At 40.7% G+C, this 19,245-nt stretch overlaps 1 protein-coding gene across 3 annotated transcripts in view; it reads right to left on the bottom strand.

The window, feature by feature from the left end:
* Csnk2a2 (casein kinase 2 alpha 2) overlaps positions 1–19,245 on the bottom strand; it is a 52,897-nt gene that overhangs the window by 20,714 nt on the left and 12,938 nt on the right. The window contains exons 3-5 of one of the 3 annotated variants that reach the window (XM_004663502.3): positions 15,589–15,690; positions 11,937–11,987; positions 1,445–1,504 (exon numbers count right to left, since the gene is read on the bottom strand). In XM_004663502.3, the coding sequence (XP_004663559.1) occupies positions 1,445–1,504; positions 11,937–11,987; positions 15,589–15,690 (213 nt within the window). The remainder of the gene's footprint in view (positions 1–1,444; positions 1,505–11,936; positions 11,988–15,588; positions 15,691–19,245) is intronic. The other 2 variants (XM_045153340.1, XM_045153343.1) reach the window with 2 other exon arrangements.

The raw sequence follows: 19,245 nt of genomic DNA, 5'->3' as shown, positions 1-19,245 counted from the left end.
TAGGTCCTTTGGTTTTGTAGGCAAACACCTTAACCACTAAGCTATCTCTCCAGCCCAGGAGAAGTTATTAATCTGCATTCATGTGCTTTTCATTCCTGATCAGGCTTTATCCGATTGTGTTTCAAATCCAGACACTTCGCCATGGTTGCAAGCCCTAGCCCAGCCTTTCTCCTCCCTATACCCTCACCTTCCCTAATTCTCCGCCTTTCCCTGAAATGAACACAGCTTTTCCCTCAGCAAGCCCCGAAGGCCTGGGTGGGATCGCTGAAGCTGCAGGGTCCAGCCCCCCAACGGGAGAGGTCTTGATCCAGCCCCCAGTGAGGTCTGCCACGTGATCCCCCTTCTTTTTTATTTTTAAAGAGAAAGAATGGGCACGCTAGGGCCTGTAGCCACTGCAAACAAACTCCAGACATATGACATGAGCCACCTTGTGCATCTGGTTTATGTGGGTAGTGGGAAATCGAACCAGGTCCTTTGGCTTTGTAGGGAAACATCTTAACTACTAAGGCATCTCTCCAGCCCACAAATTTCTTTAATTGAAATCTATAATCCCTGTCCCCAAACTTTAAGCAGTATTATTTATACATATCAGGTTCTTAGTGACCATGACTCTAAAAGCTAAATGTAATCTTTTTAGAACTTTACCAAGTATTTACATAGACTAAGTAAAAACGATTATTCCCCTATCAATTGGTAAAGCGTCTTTAACATTCCTAGTGCCTGGATGACTAAGTCACTCAGAAGGTCCATTCATCACTTCTGGTTTAAGGGGAAGAACAGATAGTACATCTAATACAAAAGGGAATATTAAAAGAATAAGAAAAAGATAGCTTTGAATGTCTGCTATTCCTGTACAGATCCCTCTAAAAACACAACTTTCTCATTAAGAAATGGCTACGTGATTCACTTTGGTCAGCAAGGTATAAGCAAACCTAGCAATGTGTCTACAACACTGAGGCTTGTGGGCCCCAAGACTACCATGGGAAGCATCCTGGGCTAAACCTCAAGGATGAGACCTCAGCTAAAACAGTAGACCCACGTGAGGTGCTAGACATGTGAATGAAGCCAGCCTGGACCATCCTGCCCTAATCAAGATGCCCTGGGCCTAAAAAAGGCAAAGAACACCAGGCTAGCCCATGGGATTATTAAAAACATAAGTTCTTATGCTTGAGGTGACATTTAATACAGAAAAAAAAGACAAAAGCCTAAGAGCCAATGAGCCATAAGAGATTATCCTCATTGGTATAATGACACCCACCCTTTGTGTTGGCTATCTTTCCCAGTTTCACTGGAAGTATTTTGCAAAGCCCTCCCCCAAAAGGCCTCAATGTCATCTAAGTCTCTGGGTGTTAAGAAATATTCCACATGAATTCTCTTGGTCCTTCCAAAAACTTCTTTAATGGAATGAGCCTGAAAAAATTCACTGTTCATGCATGCTACTTACCTTAAGTAGTTCATACATATAAAACCGGATATCAAAGTCTGTCAGGATCTGGTAGAGTTGCTGAAACAGATTTTAGAAAACAAAGTTAATTCAGTCTGATTGTAATTTGTTAACCTAAGTACTGACCTTCCTCAGTAAACTTATTTAGTGCTTCAGTTACTCAAAAATTACATGACTTCACTACCTGATCTGAAATACATGGTAAAGATAAAAGTCCAACATTTTCATCTTGAGAGAAAAATGGATTCCAGGGAAGGGAAGTATCTAAGCAGATCTAAGCAGTAACAGACATTTTAAGAGCTTCAAGAGTGTTGACGTAAGGAATTTAAAACAAGACAAGAGTGCCAAACTGACACACAAATGAACTTGCAGTCCTGATAGTGCAGAGATCTGGAGTTAAAGAAATTTAAGTTTATAGGTGTCAAGAGCACAAGGTTTATTAAAAGCACCATAAACCCCATCAGACATTACACATTACCTTTGATATGCAATCAATTCCAAGTAAATCTCTTTTCCCATCAACCCACCACTTTCCATAAAATTAATTAAAGGGCTTTATCAAATGCCTCCTTTTCCTCTATTAGAAGAAAGATTCAGGCAGCATAAAGAAGCTTCAAGGAACATATAATGGTACAGACAATGTATCTGGGGAAAAATAAAACCATACATCCCTATCTTTTAAATCACCAAGAAGGACATAGAAGAAACTAATAAAAAGTGATTTTTCACATATATGTAAAACCTAAGGCCTGTAGATCTCATGCATTCAAGGATAGCTATTAAACATGTTGCATCATGTACAACATCCCAAGGTTGGACACTATTAAGGAATAGGTCATATTTCTCTTCCTTCTCCCCTGTGGGTAAGAGTAGCAGGCCCCAGCATCCCTTAGTAGGAATATGAAGTTCTACTGGCCTCAAACAGCTGCTGGTTCATGGTCCACAGGGAATTAAAATACACAAGCTGCTCTAGGGCTGGAGGCTGACCCCCAAGGGGTTGAGTTGCACTTGTGCAACTACAACCACCATTTCTGCTGAGGAGAATTTCAGCTCCCTAAACCAAACCCCAGGTTTTCTCCACTCTGTTCTTCTTAGCCAGCACTTAGCCACAACTGGCAGCTGGAATGTGCAAGCACAGGCTTCAAATATCATCTTGGGTGTAAAGGACATCACTCACAGAGGCTGTGCTAAACTAAACATCAAGTTAGTAAATAGCCTGGCAAAGAGAAAAGATCAAATTCTCTAACCCTCCAAGCACTAGAATATTTTATTTTCAGGAAAATAAATATGGGCTATCTTATGAACTTTTATCTATATGAGAGGCTTTCCTTTATATCTTGTGCTATCTAAACCAGGCATCTCTGTAAAGGGCATATAGTATAAAAACAAGTATCTTGGGACCACCAACATAGTGCTTCCAGCTAGTCCAAACAGTACCATTTTAATGAATACAAGAGACACCACCCACGTAATAGGGCTCGGATCTAATCCATTGTAATGTCCTGAATGATTGGCTACCATTCACCCTCTCTACTCAGCAGTTCTGGGGGGGACAGACATCAAACTACATCTGGGGCAGTTTAATCTCTTAAACCTAAAATTTTGGTTCAACCTAGCTTCCTCTAACTACTATAACCCGATTTCCACTGTAGCTTCCAGAAAGCTTTCTGACCACACCAGCCTGTGCCTGCTGAGTCACTTTCCCTCTCCAGTGCCCTTCTCTCAACCCATCTCAAGTTATTTTATCCCATCCCATCAGTTTTCTACAGAGCAGACAGTGGTCCCTCCCTTCATTGTAACCCCTCACATCATTTGTTCACCGGGCACCTGAGGTTAATTCTCATTCTGTTGTAAACATGAGCCTTCCTCACTGCTCCAGCCCCATGTCAACACTCTCTGAGTATCTTACATGATGGAAGGAAACCATCAGTTGATGGTGGCCACTGTGTGATGATTCAGTATCTCTGAACTTTCCCCAACTCTCAGGTACGTCACCAGCCCATTTACAACCAGGCACTACACCAATCTTCTCCACACTGAACTGTGAAGCCACATTCTTAAAAATAAAATTATACACGAGAGAGAGAATGACTGTGGGCCTTCTGCCATTGAAATAAACTCTAGGTGTATGTGACACTTTATGAAACTGGCTTTATGTGGGTACTGGGCAATTCAACCCAGGGTGTCAGGCTTTACAAGCAAGCAGCTTTAACTGCTGAGCCATCTTTCCAGCCCCTTCTTTTTTTAATTTAAAATAAAAGCCACATTTTTAAGTCTTCATATAGTAGGGCAGTACATGATCTGTCTCCTCATACAAAGTGCTTACTTGTCAGTGGAACAAAACAGAACCTATCTTCCAAGACCCAGCAGAGTCCAAGACAAACCAGAAAGGAAAACTTCACAAGAACCACTCTTTGCTTCCAGCTATATGGAGAATATTACTAACCAACCAACTACAAAATGTTGGCAGGAAGTCAGTTTGCTAACATCTACATGAAGCAAGGGACCTAGCAAAAACTAAACAAGGAGCTGGAGAGATGGCTCAGCAGTTACAAGTGCTTGTTTGTAAAGTCCGATGCCCAGTACCCATGTAAAGCCAGATGCATGAAGTGGTGTATATATCTGGTTTTTTTTTTTTTTTTTTCAGCAGGAGGCCCATGTTCTTTCTCTCTGTCTTCCTCTCCAATAAATAAATAAAACTAAATAAGCCTATGCTTTCCAGAAGATGACAAGGGTAGTGAGGAAATGATCATTGCAGTTTAGCTGCAAAACTGGTTTTTCCCTAGAAGTTAGTTCTATTACAGGACTATTATAAAGTGGACATGCTTTGGGCCTATAAACCCCCAAATGAGCCAGGTATGGGGGGTGAACACCTTTAATCCCAGCACTCAGAAAGCAGAGGTAGAAGGATCACTAGGAGTTTGAGGCTAGCCTGGGACCCGACACTGAGATCTAGGTCAGCCTTGGCTAGCACTGGAAAAAAACAAAAAAGCCAAACCCCAAAACATATGAGGGGAATAGCAGACACTGCAACCCAATAATCAGACTCAGAGCCTCCTGGGCCAAAGTCACAGATACCCATGGAACATTCACCATGGGCTTCACTTATCCCTGCCACAAGCCAAGACATTGGGGTAGTACAGTACATCACGTCCAGTCTGACCCCACAATCCTGTCCCCAAGAACTCCCACTGAAGGACTTCATGTTTTACAGACTTTGACCCAGCACACAGCATGAGCACACAACAGCACAGTCTATGTCCAGCAGCCCTAAGGCTCCCCACAGTAGTGGAATGGGGGGGGGGCAGGGATATAAATGGAGAAAAAGGTGTTTAATGTCATAGTCAATTTAGATTCTGCTAACATATAACCTCCAAGATGCAGAACAAAACATACATTTCTAAAAACTTAAGGAACTAGACAAATCTTTAATAGTAAATAAAAAGTTAAGTCAACTGATGGTATTACTTAAGTTTTATACGGAACTAAATGCTAATGATTTATAAATGTAGTTATATATTCACCTCATGAAGGAAACTAGTCCACACACTCAAACCTCAGTAGAACTGACAAAGCCTCAGAAGATAGCCAATGTAGAGGCTTATTTGAGTGGCTGAGAATGTCTGCCAGCATTAATGTGCCTCTACCATCTTCTTAGAATGGAGCCATTCAAGCTGGGCGTGGCGGCATACGCCTTTAATCCCAGCACTCAGAAGGCAGAGGTAGGAGAATCGTGGCGAGTTCTAGGCCAGCCTGAGACTACATAATGAATTCCAGGTCAGCCTGGGCTAGAATGAAACCCTACATGAAAAAAATCACAAAGAATGGAGCCATTCAATATCTTTTTTAAAATGTCATAATAATGTATTTTACTTAATATGCATATTCATTATTATTTATACCATTTTTTTCATGGCAAGGTCTTGCTCTAGCCCAGGCTGACCTGGAATTCACTGTGTAGTTTCAGGGTGGCCTTGACAGCAATCCTCCTACCTCTGTCCTCCAGAGTGCTGGGATTAAAGGCATGTACCACCACGCCCAACCCTATTTATACCATTCTTTTTTAAAAAGTGTATTTTTAGCTGGGCATGATGGCATATACATTTTAATCCCAGCACCTGGGAGGCAGATGTAGAAGGATTGCTATGAGTTCAAGGACACCCTGAGACTACATAGTGAATTCTACATCAGCTTGAGTTAGAGTGAGACCCTACCTCAAACACACACACACACACACACACACACACACATTCTATTTATTTATTTGAGAGACAGAGGCAGGGAGAAAGAATATGAATATGGGTATACCCAGGCCTCCAGCCACTGCAAACGAACTCCAGATGCACACGACCCCCTGTGCATCTGGCTTATGTGGGTCCTAGAGAATCAAACCAGGATCCCTTGGCTTTGTAGGCAAATGCCTTAACTGCTAAGCCATCTCTCCAGCCCCAAAATATATTTTTAATTTTTATTGAGTTATTTGAAGAGAGCGAGAGAGGATGGGCATGCCAGGGCCTCCAGCCACTATAAATAAGCAATAGATGCGTGCGCCACTCTGTGCATCTGGCTTTATGTGGGTACTGAGGAACTGAACTCAGGAAATTAGGCTTTGCAGGTATGTCTTAACCACTGAGCCATCTCTCCAGCCCTATACCATTCGTTTTTTGTGTGTCCAGCTTATGTGGGTGGCTGGGGAATTGAACCGAGGCTATCAGGTTTTGCAAGCAAGTACCTTTAGCCTCTGAGCCACTTTTCCAATGTGCACCTCCCCCCACTTGAGGCAGGGTTTACTTTATAGCTCAGGCTGTCCTTTCACTCATGGTAATCCTACTACCTCTGCCTCCCAAATGCTAGGATTAAAGGCATGAGCCACCATACCTGGCTCTATTCAATATTTACAATAATTCTGGACACAAAGCAAACTTTCATAGTGTAGTTTTGATTTTCTACTTGTGGTAGCAAGTTTTGAACTGTGAAGCATTTCAGATTTTTGGATCAGGGACACTCAGCTTGCATAGATTACATTTTTTTGGACACATGTGCATTTACATTAGGAATCAGTAATAAAAGAAGTTTCTAACAACACAATTGGATCCTAGGCCATATACTCATAAGAACACAGTTACAAAGGACATTATTAGATTAGCAGTTACTGGGATAGTTTGAGTACAGGCTCACTATCAAGACAGCAAAGGGAAAGGAGGGAGAAAAATAACTGCAAATGTGACAAAATATTAGCAAATGGTTAAGTCAAACTGAAGGACTTACAGGTAGCTTCTATGTTACAACTTACAGTAGTTTTCAAATTTTACCAAGTGAAATGTTTGGGGAGAAAACTACTACTACCAGTAAAATTCCACATCCATGGAATGCAGCTCCAACAGTGGCTGTGGTTGTAGAGATATAGTACATGTATTATCAATCAGGAAATGCAGATAAATTTAATGAGTAAGAAAATAAGTTGGGGAGGGGACAGAAAATGTCCAAGGAACCTGAAAGAGAAAGAACTCAAGCCTGAAGCAAAAACAGAACTAAAACAGGAAAGGTAAACAAAACAATAGCTGAATCAAAAGCTGCTTCTTAGAAAGGATGAGTACAAGATCTCCATAAAGAATGATTAACTACAAACATGTTAGTTTTTAAGCCCTAAAAGAATTATATCAATGACTTTTGTCTCATTCAATAGCCCAGTTAGCCTAAACTCATAATTCTCTTGCCTTAGCTTTTTGGTGTTGGAGGTTAAGGCATATGCCACCCCACCTGGTTCTACCAGTAACTTTATGCCACCGGACATAAAGGCAGATGCCTTTAATCCCAGCACTTGGGAGGCAGAGGTAGTAGGAATGTAGTGAGTTCAAGGCCATCCTGAGACTACATAGTGAACTCCATGTCAGCCTGGGCTAGAGTGAGACCTTACCTCAAAAAAACCAAAACAAAACAAAAACCTTTATGCCAATAAAAACTGACAGCTGGGCATGGTATCACTGGCTTTTAGTCCCAGAACTTGGGGGACTAAGGTAGGAAGAGTCTCATGAATTTGAGGCCAGCCTGGTGCTTTAGAGTGAGTTCCAGGTCAATCTGGCTAGATTTGAAACCCTGCCTTGATACAAACAACCCCCCCGGCAACACCCCCCCTAGAAAACTGACAAATTAGCAATTTTAGAAGTTTGTCACTATTGCAAAGACTCAAGAAAAAAAAATAATAAAGCCGGGTAAAACCTTTGACCTATAACTATAAGTATGCTTTATAAAAAAGGAGTGAAGCTAGGTCTGGTGGTACATGCCTTTAAGCCCAACACTCAGAAGGCAGAGGTAGAAGGACTGCTATGAGTTCCAGGTCAAATTAGGACTACAAAGTGAGTTCCAGATCAGCCTGGGCTACAGTAAGACCCTACCTTGAAAAAAACAAAAAGCTTTTAAGTCAACCTCTCATCCTTGACAGCTACCTACATTTACCTATTTTATTTATACTTTGAGAGACTAGAAGAAGGAAAAGCTATGAATTTTTGTTTACAAAGTTAGTATAACCTTGATAGAACTTGATATAACTACTGATGGGATGCAGTGCCTTGTACACACTACTTTGCACTGAGCCACAACATCACTACATCACTACATCACTGCTGATTCACCTCAATATTAATCTGGAATAAACTCTCTTCAATTTTACCTTAAAGTCAGTCTGCAATACATTTTAAAAGGGAAACAATAGAAAAATAAATAAATAAATAACTTTTCTAGTAAGACAGATACAGGAAAAAATGAAAAGCTTGTAGGCACATTAAAGCAGGTGATGGCCTTGCTTGTGACTTGTCATACTTATTATTCAAGAGCCATGATTCTTTCAAAATATACACATACCACTGAACATTTCATGATTTTTTTTTTTAGGTTGAATAGTTCAGTTAAATGTGGCAGAGCAAACCCCTCTACTCCACCTGAAGCTTCTCTCAAGTAACTGTAAGAGACTCCAGAGGAAGATGAGTGTGGTGGTATATGCCTACAATCCCAGAACTCAAGGCTAAGGTCAGAGGGTCACTGTGACTTTCAGCCTACTGTGGGCTACCAGCTGAGTGACAGGTCAGCCTGGGCTAGAGGGAGACTCTGCTTCAAACAAACAAACAAAGCCTGGGAAGGATGACCTCATGAACTGAGAGTAGGAAAATAACTTGAAGCCATAAAAATAAGTTCATGGATTTCAAAGACCCCAAAAGCTGAAAACTGGGCTAGAGAGATGGCTCAGGGGCTAAGGTGCTTGCTTGCAATGCCTAAGGACCTGAGTTCAAATCCCCAGTACTCATGTAAAGCCAGATGCACAAGGTGACCTATTTTCTTTCTCTGTGTCTGCCTGTTTCTCTCTCAAACTAATATATATGACAGAGCTGTGTGTGGTGGCTCATACTTGTAATCCCAGCACTCGGGAGACAGAGGTAGGAAAACTGCTATGAGTTCAAGGTCACCCTGAGACTACACAGTGAATTCCAGGTCAGCCTGGGCTACAGCCAGGACCCTACCTCAAACTAACCCCCTCCAAAAAAAAAAAAAAAAAAAAAAAGACTGAAAATTTTATCAATAGTGAACAAGTCCACAGCATTCATCTTCAAGAACTACACAGGCTCGAGAATGGGCAGACCCACATTAGCACTGTAGAAGCAAACAGCAAGCTGTGAACACCATCCAGGGTTACAGTCTGCATAAGCCTTCACACTCTCCTCAAGTGGAGAGTAAGACACCAGCAGCCAAGGGCGTATCCTTAAAACAAGAGCTGACCACCCTCCACAATAATACTCTAAAGTATGAGCACACTGACAGACAAGCACACAAACAGAAAGAGAAGTGTCATGGAAAGACTGTAATATTCTCAACAAGAAAATAGATATTATATAAGTCATAGAACAGGACACTGAAATAACCTTTTAAGATATGAAGATTAGCATTTGAGTAAGTTCTAGAAAGTAAGAGCAAAAAAAAGAAAAGGGAAAGGAAATCAAAGTACATCAAAAATATTTCCCAAATGGAAGGACAGGAATTTTCTGATGGAAGAAGCCCAGCAAGTATCCAGAACAAAAGATGAAAGGGTCCACAGGGAGGCATACCACTGTGAAGTTTCAGAAGACTGGCAATAAAGAGAAAATCCTAAAAGTTTCTGGGGGGGGGGGGGGGGAGTTAAGATCAAACAGGAAGGCTAATACTGGAACAAGATCCTCAAAACTAAAAAAATTATGAATTTTAACCTAAAATTCTATATCCAACAAAGACAAAAATTGGGAAGATAAAATTAACTTTTTTTAAAAAATACTTTTTGTTCATTTTTTATTTATTCATTTGAGAGCAACAGACACAGAGAGAAAGACAGATAGAGGGAGAGAGAGAGAATGGGCGCGCCAGGGCTTCCAGCCACTGCAAACGAACTCCAGACGCATGTGCCCCCTTGTGCATCTGGCTAACGTGGGACCTGGGGAACCGAGCCTCGAACCGGGGTCCTTAGGCTTCACAGGCAAGCGCTTAACCACTAAGCCATCTCTCCAGCCCGGGATGATAAAATTAAAATGTTCTCAAATATACAGGCTTCTAGGCATCAGAATTCCTACTAACTCATTTTGTGTATCAATCTGGCAGCCATCTTTCCCCCCCTCACATGTGCATGTGTGGAGTATGTGCAGCTGTGGGGCACTCCATGCAGGCTAGTGACGAGGTCAGAGAATGGTGGTGTACCTCTCCCATCACTTATCAGTGTCTTTCTTTAAGAAGCAGCTTCTCATGGATTTCAGGGCTTGCCCTTTTTGTGAACACCACAGATTCTTTGGTTTCTGCTCTCCACAGGAGTTATAGATGTGCAAGTCATGTTGAGCTGTTTATGTGGATGCTGGTGAGTTGAAGTCAGGTGGTCTCAGGCCCTCCCTCATGTCTGTGTTGAGAAGCATTCTTACTTGCTGAGCCATTTCTACAGCCCCCACAGATATTATTTTTTAAGAAATACAAAATGCTGAAGGGAAACTTTACATGTATGGCTAGAAACTTGTTAGTGAAGCACAGATATTTAAAGCTTGGGGCTATAGTATGATGTTCCACTGAGACCAACCTTTAAACTTCTGCACTAGGAAAACATGTGATTTTATTAAAGCCTCATTATTCTATTAAGGTACATGACATTCTGATACCTTGATATTCCTGGGTGATTCAGAGACAAGCTACATGGCACAGTGATCTATGAACTAAGCACTACTATGTTATACAAAGGAAAAACTTATACCCAACTCTTACAGTTTGCTGCTGATTTTACCTATGAGAAGTTACATTAACAGGAGTATTTATTACATATGGGAAATGTATACTACATTTATAAGCAGCTTATTTTCCATTAACCTTAAAGTGACTACTTAAGAAAAATTAAATGTGAAAATAAGGTCCTTTTATTTCAACCAAAGGAAAAACAATTTTTTTAAAAAAAAATTTCACTAAAACACCAACATTTTTAACTTCTGGGTTGGTTTTATGTCTATCTTTTATCTCAACAAAATCCCAAATGTCTGTCACTGCCAGAGTCATGATTATTTAAAATCGTCCTTAAAACCAACACCACTATTTTTTTATATTGGCTTTAAAATTGTATTTAAAGGGGCTGGATTCTTCTAGTATGTCTAACACTGTAAACCTCACTGGAAGGTTCCAGGTTTGAAAGACAGGAACAACAAAATCAAATTCATGAAAACGTTTAAAGTAGGCCATGTTGTCTCATGCCTGTAATACCAGCACCCAGAAACTTGAAGTAGGAGGATCCCAGTGAGTTCCAGGTAGTCTGGGTTGCAGTTAAGATCCTATGTCTCAACAAACAACCCATAAAAATTGTTTAAAACCATGCTTTTAAAAGAACACTTCAGTCAGGTATGAAAGCATACACCTGGAATCTCACTACTCAGGAGGCTGAGGTAGAAGGGTAGAATTTCGACGAGCAGCCTAAGCTGAGCGAGACCCTATTAAAAACAAACAACTCTTCAATCTAAAATAATAATTCATGATCAGTATTAGTCAGCATAGACACCCCAGGACTGGGTCTTCCAAAGCAGTGACTCTGACTCTTAGCTAGGGTTTTGGTATCATTTGTTTTGTACACAGTGTCACTGTTGGGCAGCTTCAATGCAATAGACTTCTCCTTTCACAGGAGTCCTGTCTTGTATCAGTTGACCTTTTTCTACCAGCACTGCAAGATTTCATATGAAAATCAAAGTTAACATTCACTAAAGCTGTGTTGTCTAAAGTAGGAATGTTACAAACCCAGCAGAGCAGTTAGTCCTAGTGCAAGCAAAGTAATGGGCAATGAATAACTGTACCAAATGCAAAAACTGGAACCAGTTTCTGCACCCTGCACTCATGCTATAAGGAGGCTATGTTGTTATTTCCTGACTGCTTTGACTTGGGAGTCCCAGCAGTACTTGCCTCTACCTCCCCACCCTTCATTAACCCCATGCCAGAATGAAAAAGTTATACGCACCTTAAAATCTGTATTATTGATATATTCAAATACCAAAGCTGGTGTCTTTGACTGCAAGAGAGAATAGTAATTCTTTTAGGTAGTCAGTAATAAATGTAATTTGCTTGTCACAATGGTCCACCCTAAAATTCTACTTAGATGAAAAATGAATTCATTTATCAGGGACAAACTGATTTTTTAATAGTATTGTTTTGGCCAGGCATGGTGGCACACGCCTTTAATCCTAGAACTTGGAAGGGTGAGGTAGAAGAATCAACCTGAGTTCAAGGTTAGCCTATGCTATATAGTGAGACCCTACCTTGAAAACAAAATTCACAAAAACAATATTTTCTTGAAACTTTATGTCTAGATTTGCTGCAAAATAACTGGAGATGGTAAGGGATGGGGGAAATGGGCAATGGTATAGATGAAACAAGGTCAGCAACAAGGTGATCAGCTGTTGAAAGTTTGGTGATGCTACAGAAGATTCATTGTATTGTTCGCTTTACTTCTGAGAATGGCTAAACCTTTTCATAATAAATTTTCTCTGACCAATCCAGCAGTGGTCTAGAGCAACTTGTCAATGGTTATACAAAAATTTTTACTATGCAGTATTCCAAATGACATCTACAAAAGGAGTGACACATTTTCATGTTGGTCCAGCAAGCAAGATGCATTTGACAAAATTTTCACAGGTCTTTTCTGGGCTCCTCCAAACAACCATGATCTGGGCTTGGTGGCACTCACCTATAACACCAGTCCACAGAAGGGTGAGGCAAGTGGACAGACAGCAAGTTAAAGGCCAGCCTGGGTTACATAATGATACACTATCTCAAACAAGCAAAAATAAAAGTCTATGTATATATATGTAAAATTATCTGTAGAATTATCAAGAAACTATACTATGAAACCCTGCCTTGGTAAAGATCATTAAAGGCTATCTTATCTTACAAGGTAGATAACCCCCCTAATCATATATAATCAATTTTTAAAGCATAATTTTTAATGCAAAGAGTATAAAATGTACAACACTTTCATGTAGAAATCTGGATCTCCAGATGTCAAGTTCATGTAAGTGAAGTTAAATAATGCTAGCTGGCAGAAATAAGCTTTCTAACCGGGGAGAAAAGCAGGGGTTTACAGGGCTACAGAAGTTAAAAAACAACAACAACAACAAAAAACTCATCTTAGAATCTTTACTGCTAAACCTTGCTTAAGGACTAAGTTCACAGGGAATAGGGGGCCCAGCACATACGTGTACACAAGTCTTTGCCAGGCCAAGGCAGAGACCCAACAGTAGCCAGTTTCATTAAGAAACCAACCTTTCCAGACACTCTGAAGTAAACCTGATTCTCTGAAGCTCATGGGTAAGAATTCCCTCTTGATTTTCATCTACTTCAATTTATTCAGCTCATACATCATACAGACAATGGAATAACTCTAAAAACAATGAAGAAGCTATCACTAAGTTGTTAACTTAAACAAAAAATATGTTCCTAGTATACTATATACAGGTTTACATTTTTAAAAGTTCTATCCCAGCATGGGAGGCTGAGGCAGGAGGAATGCCAAATCCAAAGCCTGTCTGGGCTACAAGAATGTGCTGAACACTAGCCTGAGCAACTTAATGAGACCCTGCCTCAAACAAAAAATTTAAAGCAATGGAGGCATGTAGCTCAGTGGCATACTACTTGTCTAGTATGTGCAAGGCTCTAAGTTCAGCCTCCAGTACCATTAAAAAAAAGGTCTTCTGAATGTTTTGTTTTGTTTTGTTTTGTTTTTTTCTTTTTGAGATAGGTTCTCTAGCCAGAGTATGGCCTCAAACTTTCTATGTAGCCAAGGATAACTAAATTTCTGATCCTCCTGCCTCTACTTCCTGAGTTCTAGGACTACAGTTTATTTGATTCTGGTGATCAAATCCAGGGCCTTGTGCATTGTAGGCAAGCACTCCATCAACCGAGCTGCATCTGCAGCTATGAGATGCATATTTTCATTTACGGTATTCTTTTTAAGTGGACAACACTCATTTTTTAGTGCAAGTCATCTTCAAACATTAGGTAGTCCAGAGCTAGTCATTATTACATTAATCTGAGCTAAACAGGATGGGATATATTTTTAATAACAGATATAAACTGGCATCTATCTATCCCTTCTCAGTTTTTTCAGGGTCCAAAAGAAAAATCTTTCCTCATTCATCAATATTGCCATGCAGTCTTGGGCAAATTACTTCACCTTTGCAGACTTGCTTTCTCACTGTACAATGTAGACAGTAACAGTAGTGACCCCCTTCCCACTCCGAGATTGCTATGAGGAGTAAATGGTGTGATATTAGACACTCAGATTACTACCTGGCCTGTGGCATGCACTCATTATAGTAGTAGGAAGATGACTTTAACAGACAGAAGCAAAGACGTGCATTTTAAATAAAAACTATCATGGAAAATAACAGGGAAATATTAGAGGTAAATAAGGAGGAGAATTGGTGGGTGTGGTGGCTCATGTACTTTAAACCCCCCAGCACTCCAGCAGCAGAGGTAGGAGGATTGCTGTGAGTTCAAAGCCAGCCTGCAACTGCATATTGAGTTCCAGGCCAACCTGGAGCTACAGAGTGAGTTCCAGGTCAGCCTGGGATAGAGAAAGACCCTATCTTGAAAGAAAGGGGGGGGGGATAGAAATAGGATAGGAAGTGGTATAAAAGTTTATGCTATAAGGAATCCAAGCCTACCCAATCAAAAAACATTAGGTTAAGTCTGGCATGTGGTTCACACCTTTAATCCCAGCACTTGGGAGGCAGAGGTAAGAGAATCCCTGTGAGTTTGAGGCCAGCCTGAGACTACAGAGTGAATTCCAGGTCAGCCTGGGCTAGAGTAAGACCCCACCTCGAAAACAAAACAAATAAAAATAAGGTCATTAATCCCTAGGAAGAGTAAGCAAAGTAAAAAGCATCTCGAGTGCAAAATTAAGCAAAAACATTTAAGCTATAAAAATATTTTAAGATGGGCATGGTGGTACATGCCCTTTTTAGTTCCAGCACTTAGAAGGCTGAGGGAAGAAGATCACCATGAGTGTGAGGCCACCACCCTGGGGCTACAGAGAGTTCTAGGTCAGCCTGGTCAAGCGTGAGAACCTGCCTGAGGTGAATTTTTTTATTTTTTATTTTTTAGTTGTTTTCTACAATACAATGAGTCCTCTTGGTAGAAGTGAAAGTAAAGGCTAGCATGAGTGAACAGCAAGGCTGCTTCTTAAGGGTTAGTGGGCTGTGATATGCTCAGCTCTCTACACCAGTATTCACATGGAGACACATAGTATTTCCTTGTATGAATCCAGGTTTTCTAATCAGTGAGGTAAGATAACGCAAAATGGCAGTTAAGAAGTTTTCAAAAACAGGATAAATGCAGGGCTTAAGGGAGCTACATAGCAAACATCTGTGGACTAAATCAAAGTAATAGGCAACAAACCTAGACCACAGGTTTTTCTCTACAGTTTTGGATTCTATCACTGGTGGTAGTTATCTCATCACTAGGCCACCATAATTAGTGTTTGGTTTTCAAAACCATTTAGAAGTAAATACTAATGCCATCAGCCCCACTATTCAGCATCATGCAAGGTGCTGGTGTTCAATCAGCCCACCCCCAGTCCACTAGAACACACTCCCCAGCCACCAGGCACCTACCACGGGGTCCTTTACAGTGTCAATCAGCTTAATGATATTTGTTCCACCACGAAGGTTCTCCAGAATCTTAACCTCTCGTTTTATCTTCTTTTTCTTCACTGGCTTAAATACACAAGAGCAATCAGAAGTGAGACTCCTTTTGAATATAATAAAATTGTAAACAATGTAAGACAACCACATGGATTGTTTGCTATTGATGAGTTGTATTTAAGAATTTGCCTAAAAGAAGAGAAAAAGTGGGATAAAATGGGCTCACTCATAATAATCTTTAATGCTAAGTTAAACAATTTACAGACTCATATAGATTATGTGTCAAGATCTTTAGTTACATGTAGGGTACTTAAAAATTTGAAAACCCAGGAGCTAGAGAGAGAGCTCAGATGTTAAAGGAGCTTGCTTGCAAAGCTGGATGGCCCAGGTTCAATTCCCCAAAACCACATAAGGCCAGATGCATAAAGTGGTGCATGCGTCTGAAGGCCACTTGTAATGACAAGAGGCCCTGGCATGCCCATACTCACTCACTCACTGTCTCCCTCTCTCTCAAATAAATAAATAATTTTTAAAAAATGAACAGGGTGAGAGAAATGGCTCAGCAGATAAGGTGCTTGCCTGAAATGCCTAATGATCCAAGTTTGATTCCCCAGTATCCACGTAAAGCCAGATTCTCAAAGTGGTGCATGCATATGGGGGTTCATCTGGAGTGGCTAGAGGCCCTGGCCCACACCCATTCTTTCTCTCTGTCCTTGTAAATAGATAAATAAATATTTTTAAAAATGATCAATTAAAATGTGCATACTAATTACTGCCAAATGTGTTATAACTCTAAATCAGTTACAGGTGTAGATCATGGACTGAGAAAGGGAAACACTAAAACAAATGGCGAGACACCTTCTCTTCCAGTGAATTTCATGCAAGTTTGTCTTCTAGGAGCAAAGATCAGCTAGTTCACTGACATCAAATTATAAACATGTTTCCCAGCTGCTGGCTCCCATTTCCTTAATATCTAGAATTAAATAAGCTCAGAGCCAGTTATGTTTCCTGACAGATCCCATTCCTAAAGAGGGAGCTATTGGATCAGCAAAGAAGAAAACTGATCTCATACTTCAGTGATTGAAAACCTCTGCTATCTGCTAAGCTACGGATCAATGAGGTAGAAAAATTAAATGGCTTACTCAGAAAAACACTCCCATTACAAGTATCATTTCCTGACTGGTGTGGACTACAGAATTTAAGAATAAAAGCAGTTCTGAAAGTGTTTCATGGCCATGAGTGGTGGAGTACACCTTTAATCTCAGCATTTGGGAGGTTACTTTGAGTTCGAGGCCAGCCTGGGACTACAGAGTGAGTTTCAGGTCAACATGAGCTGGAGTGAGATCCTTCCTCAAAAACAAATCATTTTATAAACAAGTATGCTTTGTAAGTCATTCAGAACAGTAACCAGCACACATAAGTACACAAAATACATTAGCTTTAGTACCTTCCAATTTCTATTTAAGTATAAATTAGATTTCACCCACAAAAACTCAGTGTAGGAGAGTTGGTAGAGGAGCTATTACCCAAGATCACAGCTAACAGCAGAGAAGGGTAGGAGTCAGATCTGATAGTCACACTGCAAGGTGCCCCTCTTCTGTCTCTTGGTTCCCAAGTGTGGCTAAGAGGCGAGATGGAACTAAGGAAAAGGAGTATTCACATGCTGAAACACTAATAAATGGCACAGGTATAGAGGCCAGTGAGTTTCTATGAAATGATAAAACAATATCTAAGGTTGCAGCATGCATATTTGCCAGAAAAAAATCTTATTTTTATTTGGCCACTGAAATAGCTCTAAACAAGACAGGAAGGGAAAGATGGACAAAAAGAGCACACAGCTGAGTGCTTGTAAGCCAGCAGCCATATGACCACTCCCCACTGTGCCGGGTGCCAGGGTTCTGAGGAAAGATCTGGATATTGTGCCTCTTTTTTCCTCATCTCTTCTAGGAACTTTACTTCCTTAGTTTCTTTTCCTTTTTTGTAATTAGGGAGTTCAATACTATGGGGAAATGAAGCACTGTACAACCTGATCAAAAAAAAACAGCCAAGGCCTAGAGAAATGGCTTAAGGGTTAAGGCACTTGCCTGCAAAGCCTAGGGACCTAGGTTTGATTCTCTAGGTCCCATGTAAGCATCCATCTGGAGTTCATTTGCAGTGGCTAAAGGTGCTGGAGCACCCACTTTTGGTCTTTGTCTCAAATAAAAAAAACAAACAAAAAAACAGCCAGGAGCCTGGCATGATGGTACACACCTTTAGACTAGAGCAAGACCCTATCTGGAAAAAACAAACACAGCCAAGGAAGGGCACACTATATAACTAGCTGGAAAGCCTTAAGAATGCCAATGTCATAAAACAGACTAAGAAACTGTTCCAGATTTATAAGATACGACAACTGAATGTAACACATGGCCTGAAAGTTTCTTTTACTACAGAGTATTTTATTTATTTATTTATTTATTTGAGGGCAACAGACACAGAGAGAAAGACAGATAGAAGGAGAAAGAGAGAATGGGTGTGCCAGGGCTTCCAGCCTCTGCAAACGAACTCCAGATGTGTGCGCCCCCTTGTGCATCTGGCTAATGTGGGATCTGGGGAACCGAGCCTCAAACCGGGGTCCTTAGGCTTCACAGGCAAGCGCTTAACCGCTAAGCCATCTCTACAGCCCTTATTTATTTATTTATTCATTTGGTTTTCCAAGGTAGAGTCTTGCTCTAGCTCAGGCTGACCTGGATTCACTATGTTGTCTCAGGGTGGCCTCAAGCTCATGGTGATCCTACCTTGCCTCCCGAGTGCTGGGATAAAAGGTGTGCACCGCCATATATTTTAAAAGACAACTGACACGTCACATGTGTCTGGAGTTTGACTGCAGTGGCTGGAAGCCCTGGTGCACCCTCATTCTCTTGCATAAAAATAAACAAGGCCAGTCTGTTGGGCTTGCTTCAAAAATGCATGAAATTGGGCTGGAGAGATGGCTTAGCGGTTAAGCACTCGCCTGCGAAGCCTAAGGACCCTGCTTCGAGGCTTGACTCTCCAGGACCCACGTTAGCCAGATGCACAAGGGGGCGCACACATCTGGAATTCATTGGCAGTGGCTGGAAGCCCTGGCAAGTCCATTCTCTCTCTCTCTCTCTCACTCTTTCTCTCTGTTGCTCTCAAATAAATAAAAATAAAAACAAAATATTTTTTAAAAAATGCATGAAATTAAGAAAGAAAAAGAAACTGTTCTTGTTTTAAGGGAAATATGAAAGTTCTTGGGGATGATTACCATTTATTCTCAACTATGTCAGGAAAAAGTATACTGTGCATATATATACACACACACATGAAAACATAATCTCTAAATCTAAATTGGTATATGTGTACACAGGTAGTATACAACATGAGAAAAACAAGGAGAAAAAGATAAATTCAAAGAAAAGACAAAAGTTGGCTATCTTCTAGGTATAAACTCAGCCAATACCACTAGTATATTCAAAGCCTTCCAGTTTAAGAAAAGCCAGAGTTATCTATTATTGGAAAGTAGCTACAGACCTATGTGAGCAGTTCAGAAACAGCTGCAGCCAGAACCTCCTGAGTGCCAGGAAAGCCCCTCTGTTCCTGACAGCGCCCTAAGCAGTATACAAGTTG

Source organism: Jaculus jaculus, chromosome 1, assembly GCF_020740685.1.
Source record: "Jaculus jaculus isolate mJacJac1 chromosome 1, mJacJac1.mat.Y.cur, whole genome shotgun sequence".
Lineage (NCBI taxonomy): Eukaryota > Metazoa > Chordata > Mammalia > Rodentia > Dipodidae > Jaculus > Jaculus jaculus.
This window is presented reverse-complemented; position numbering and strand designations above follow the sequence as displayed.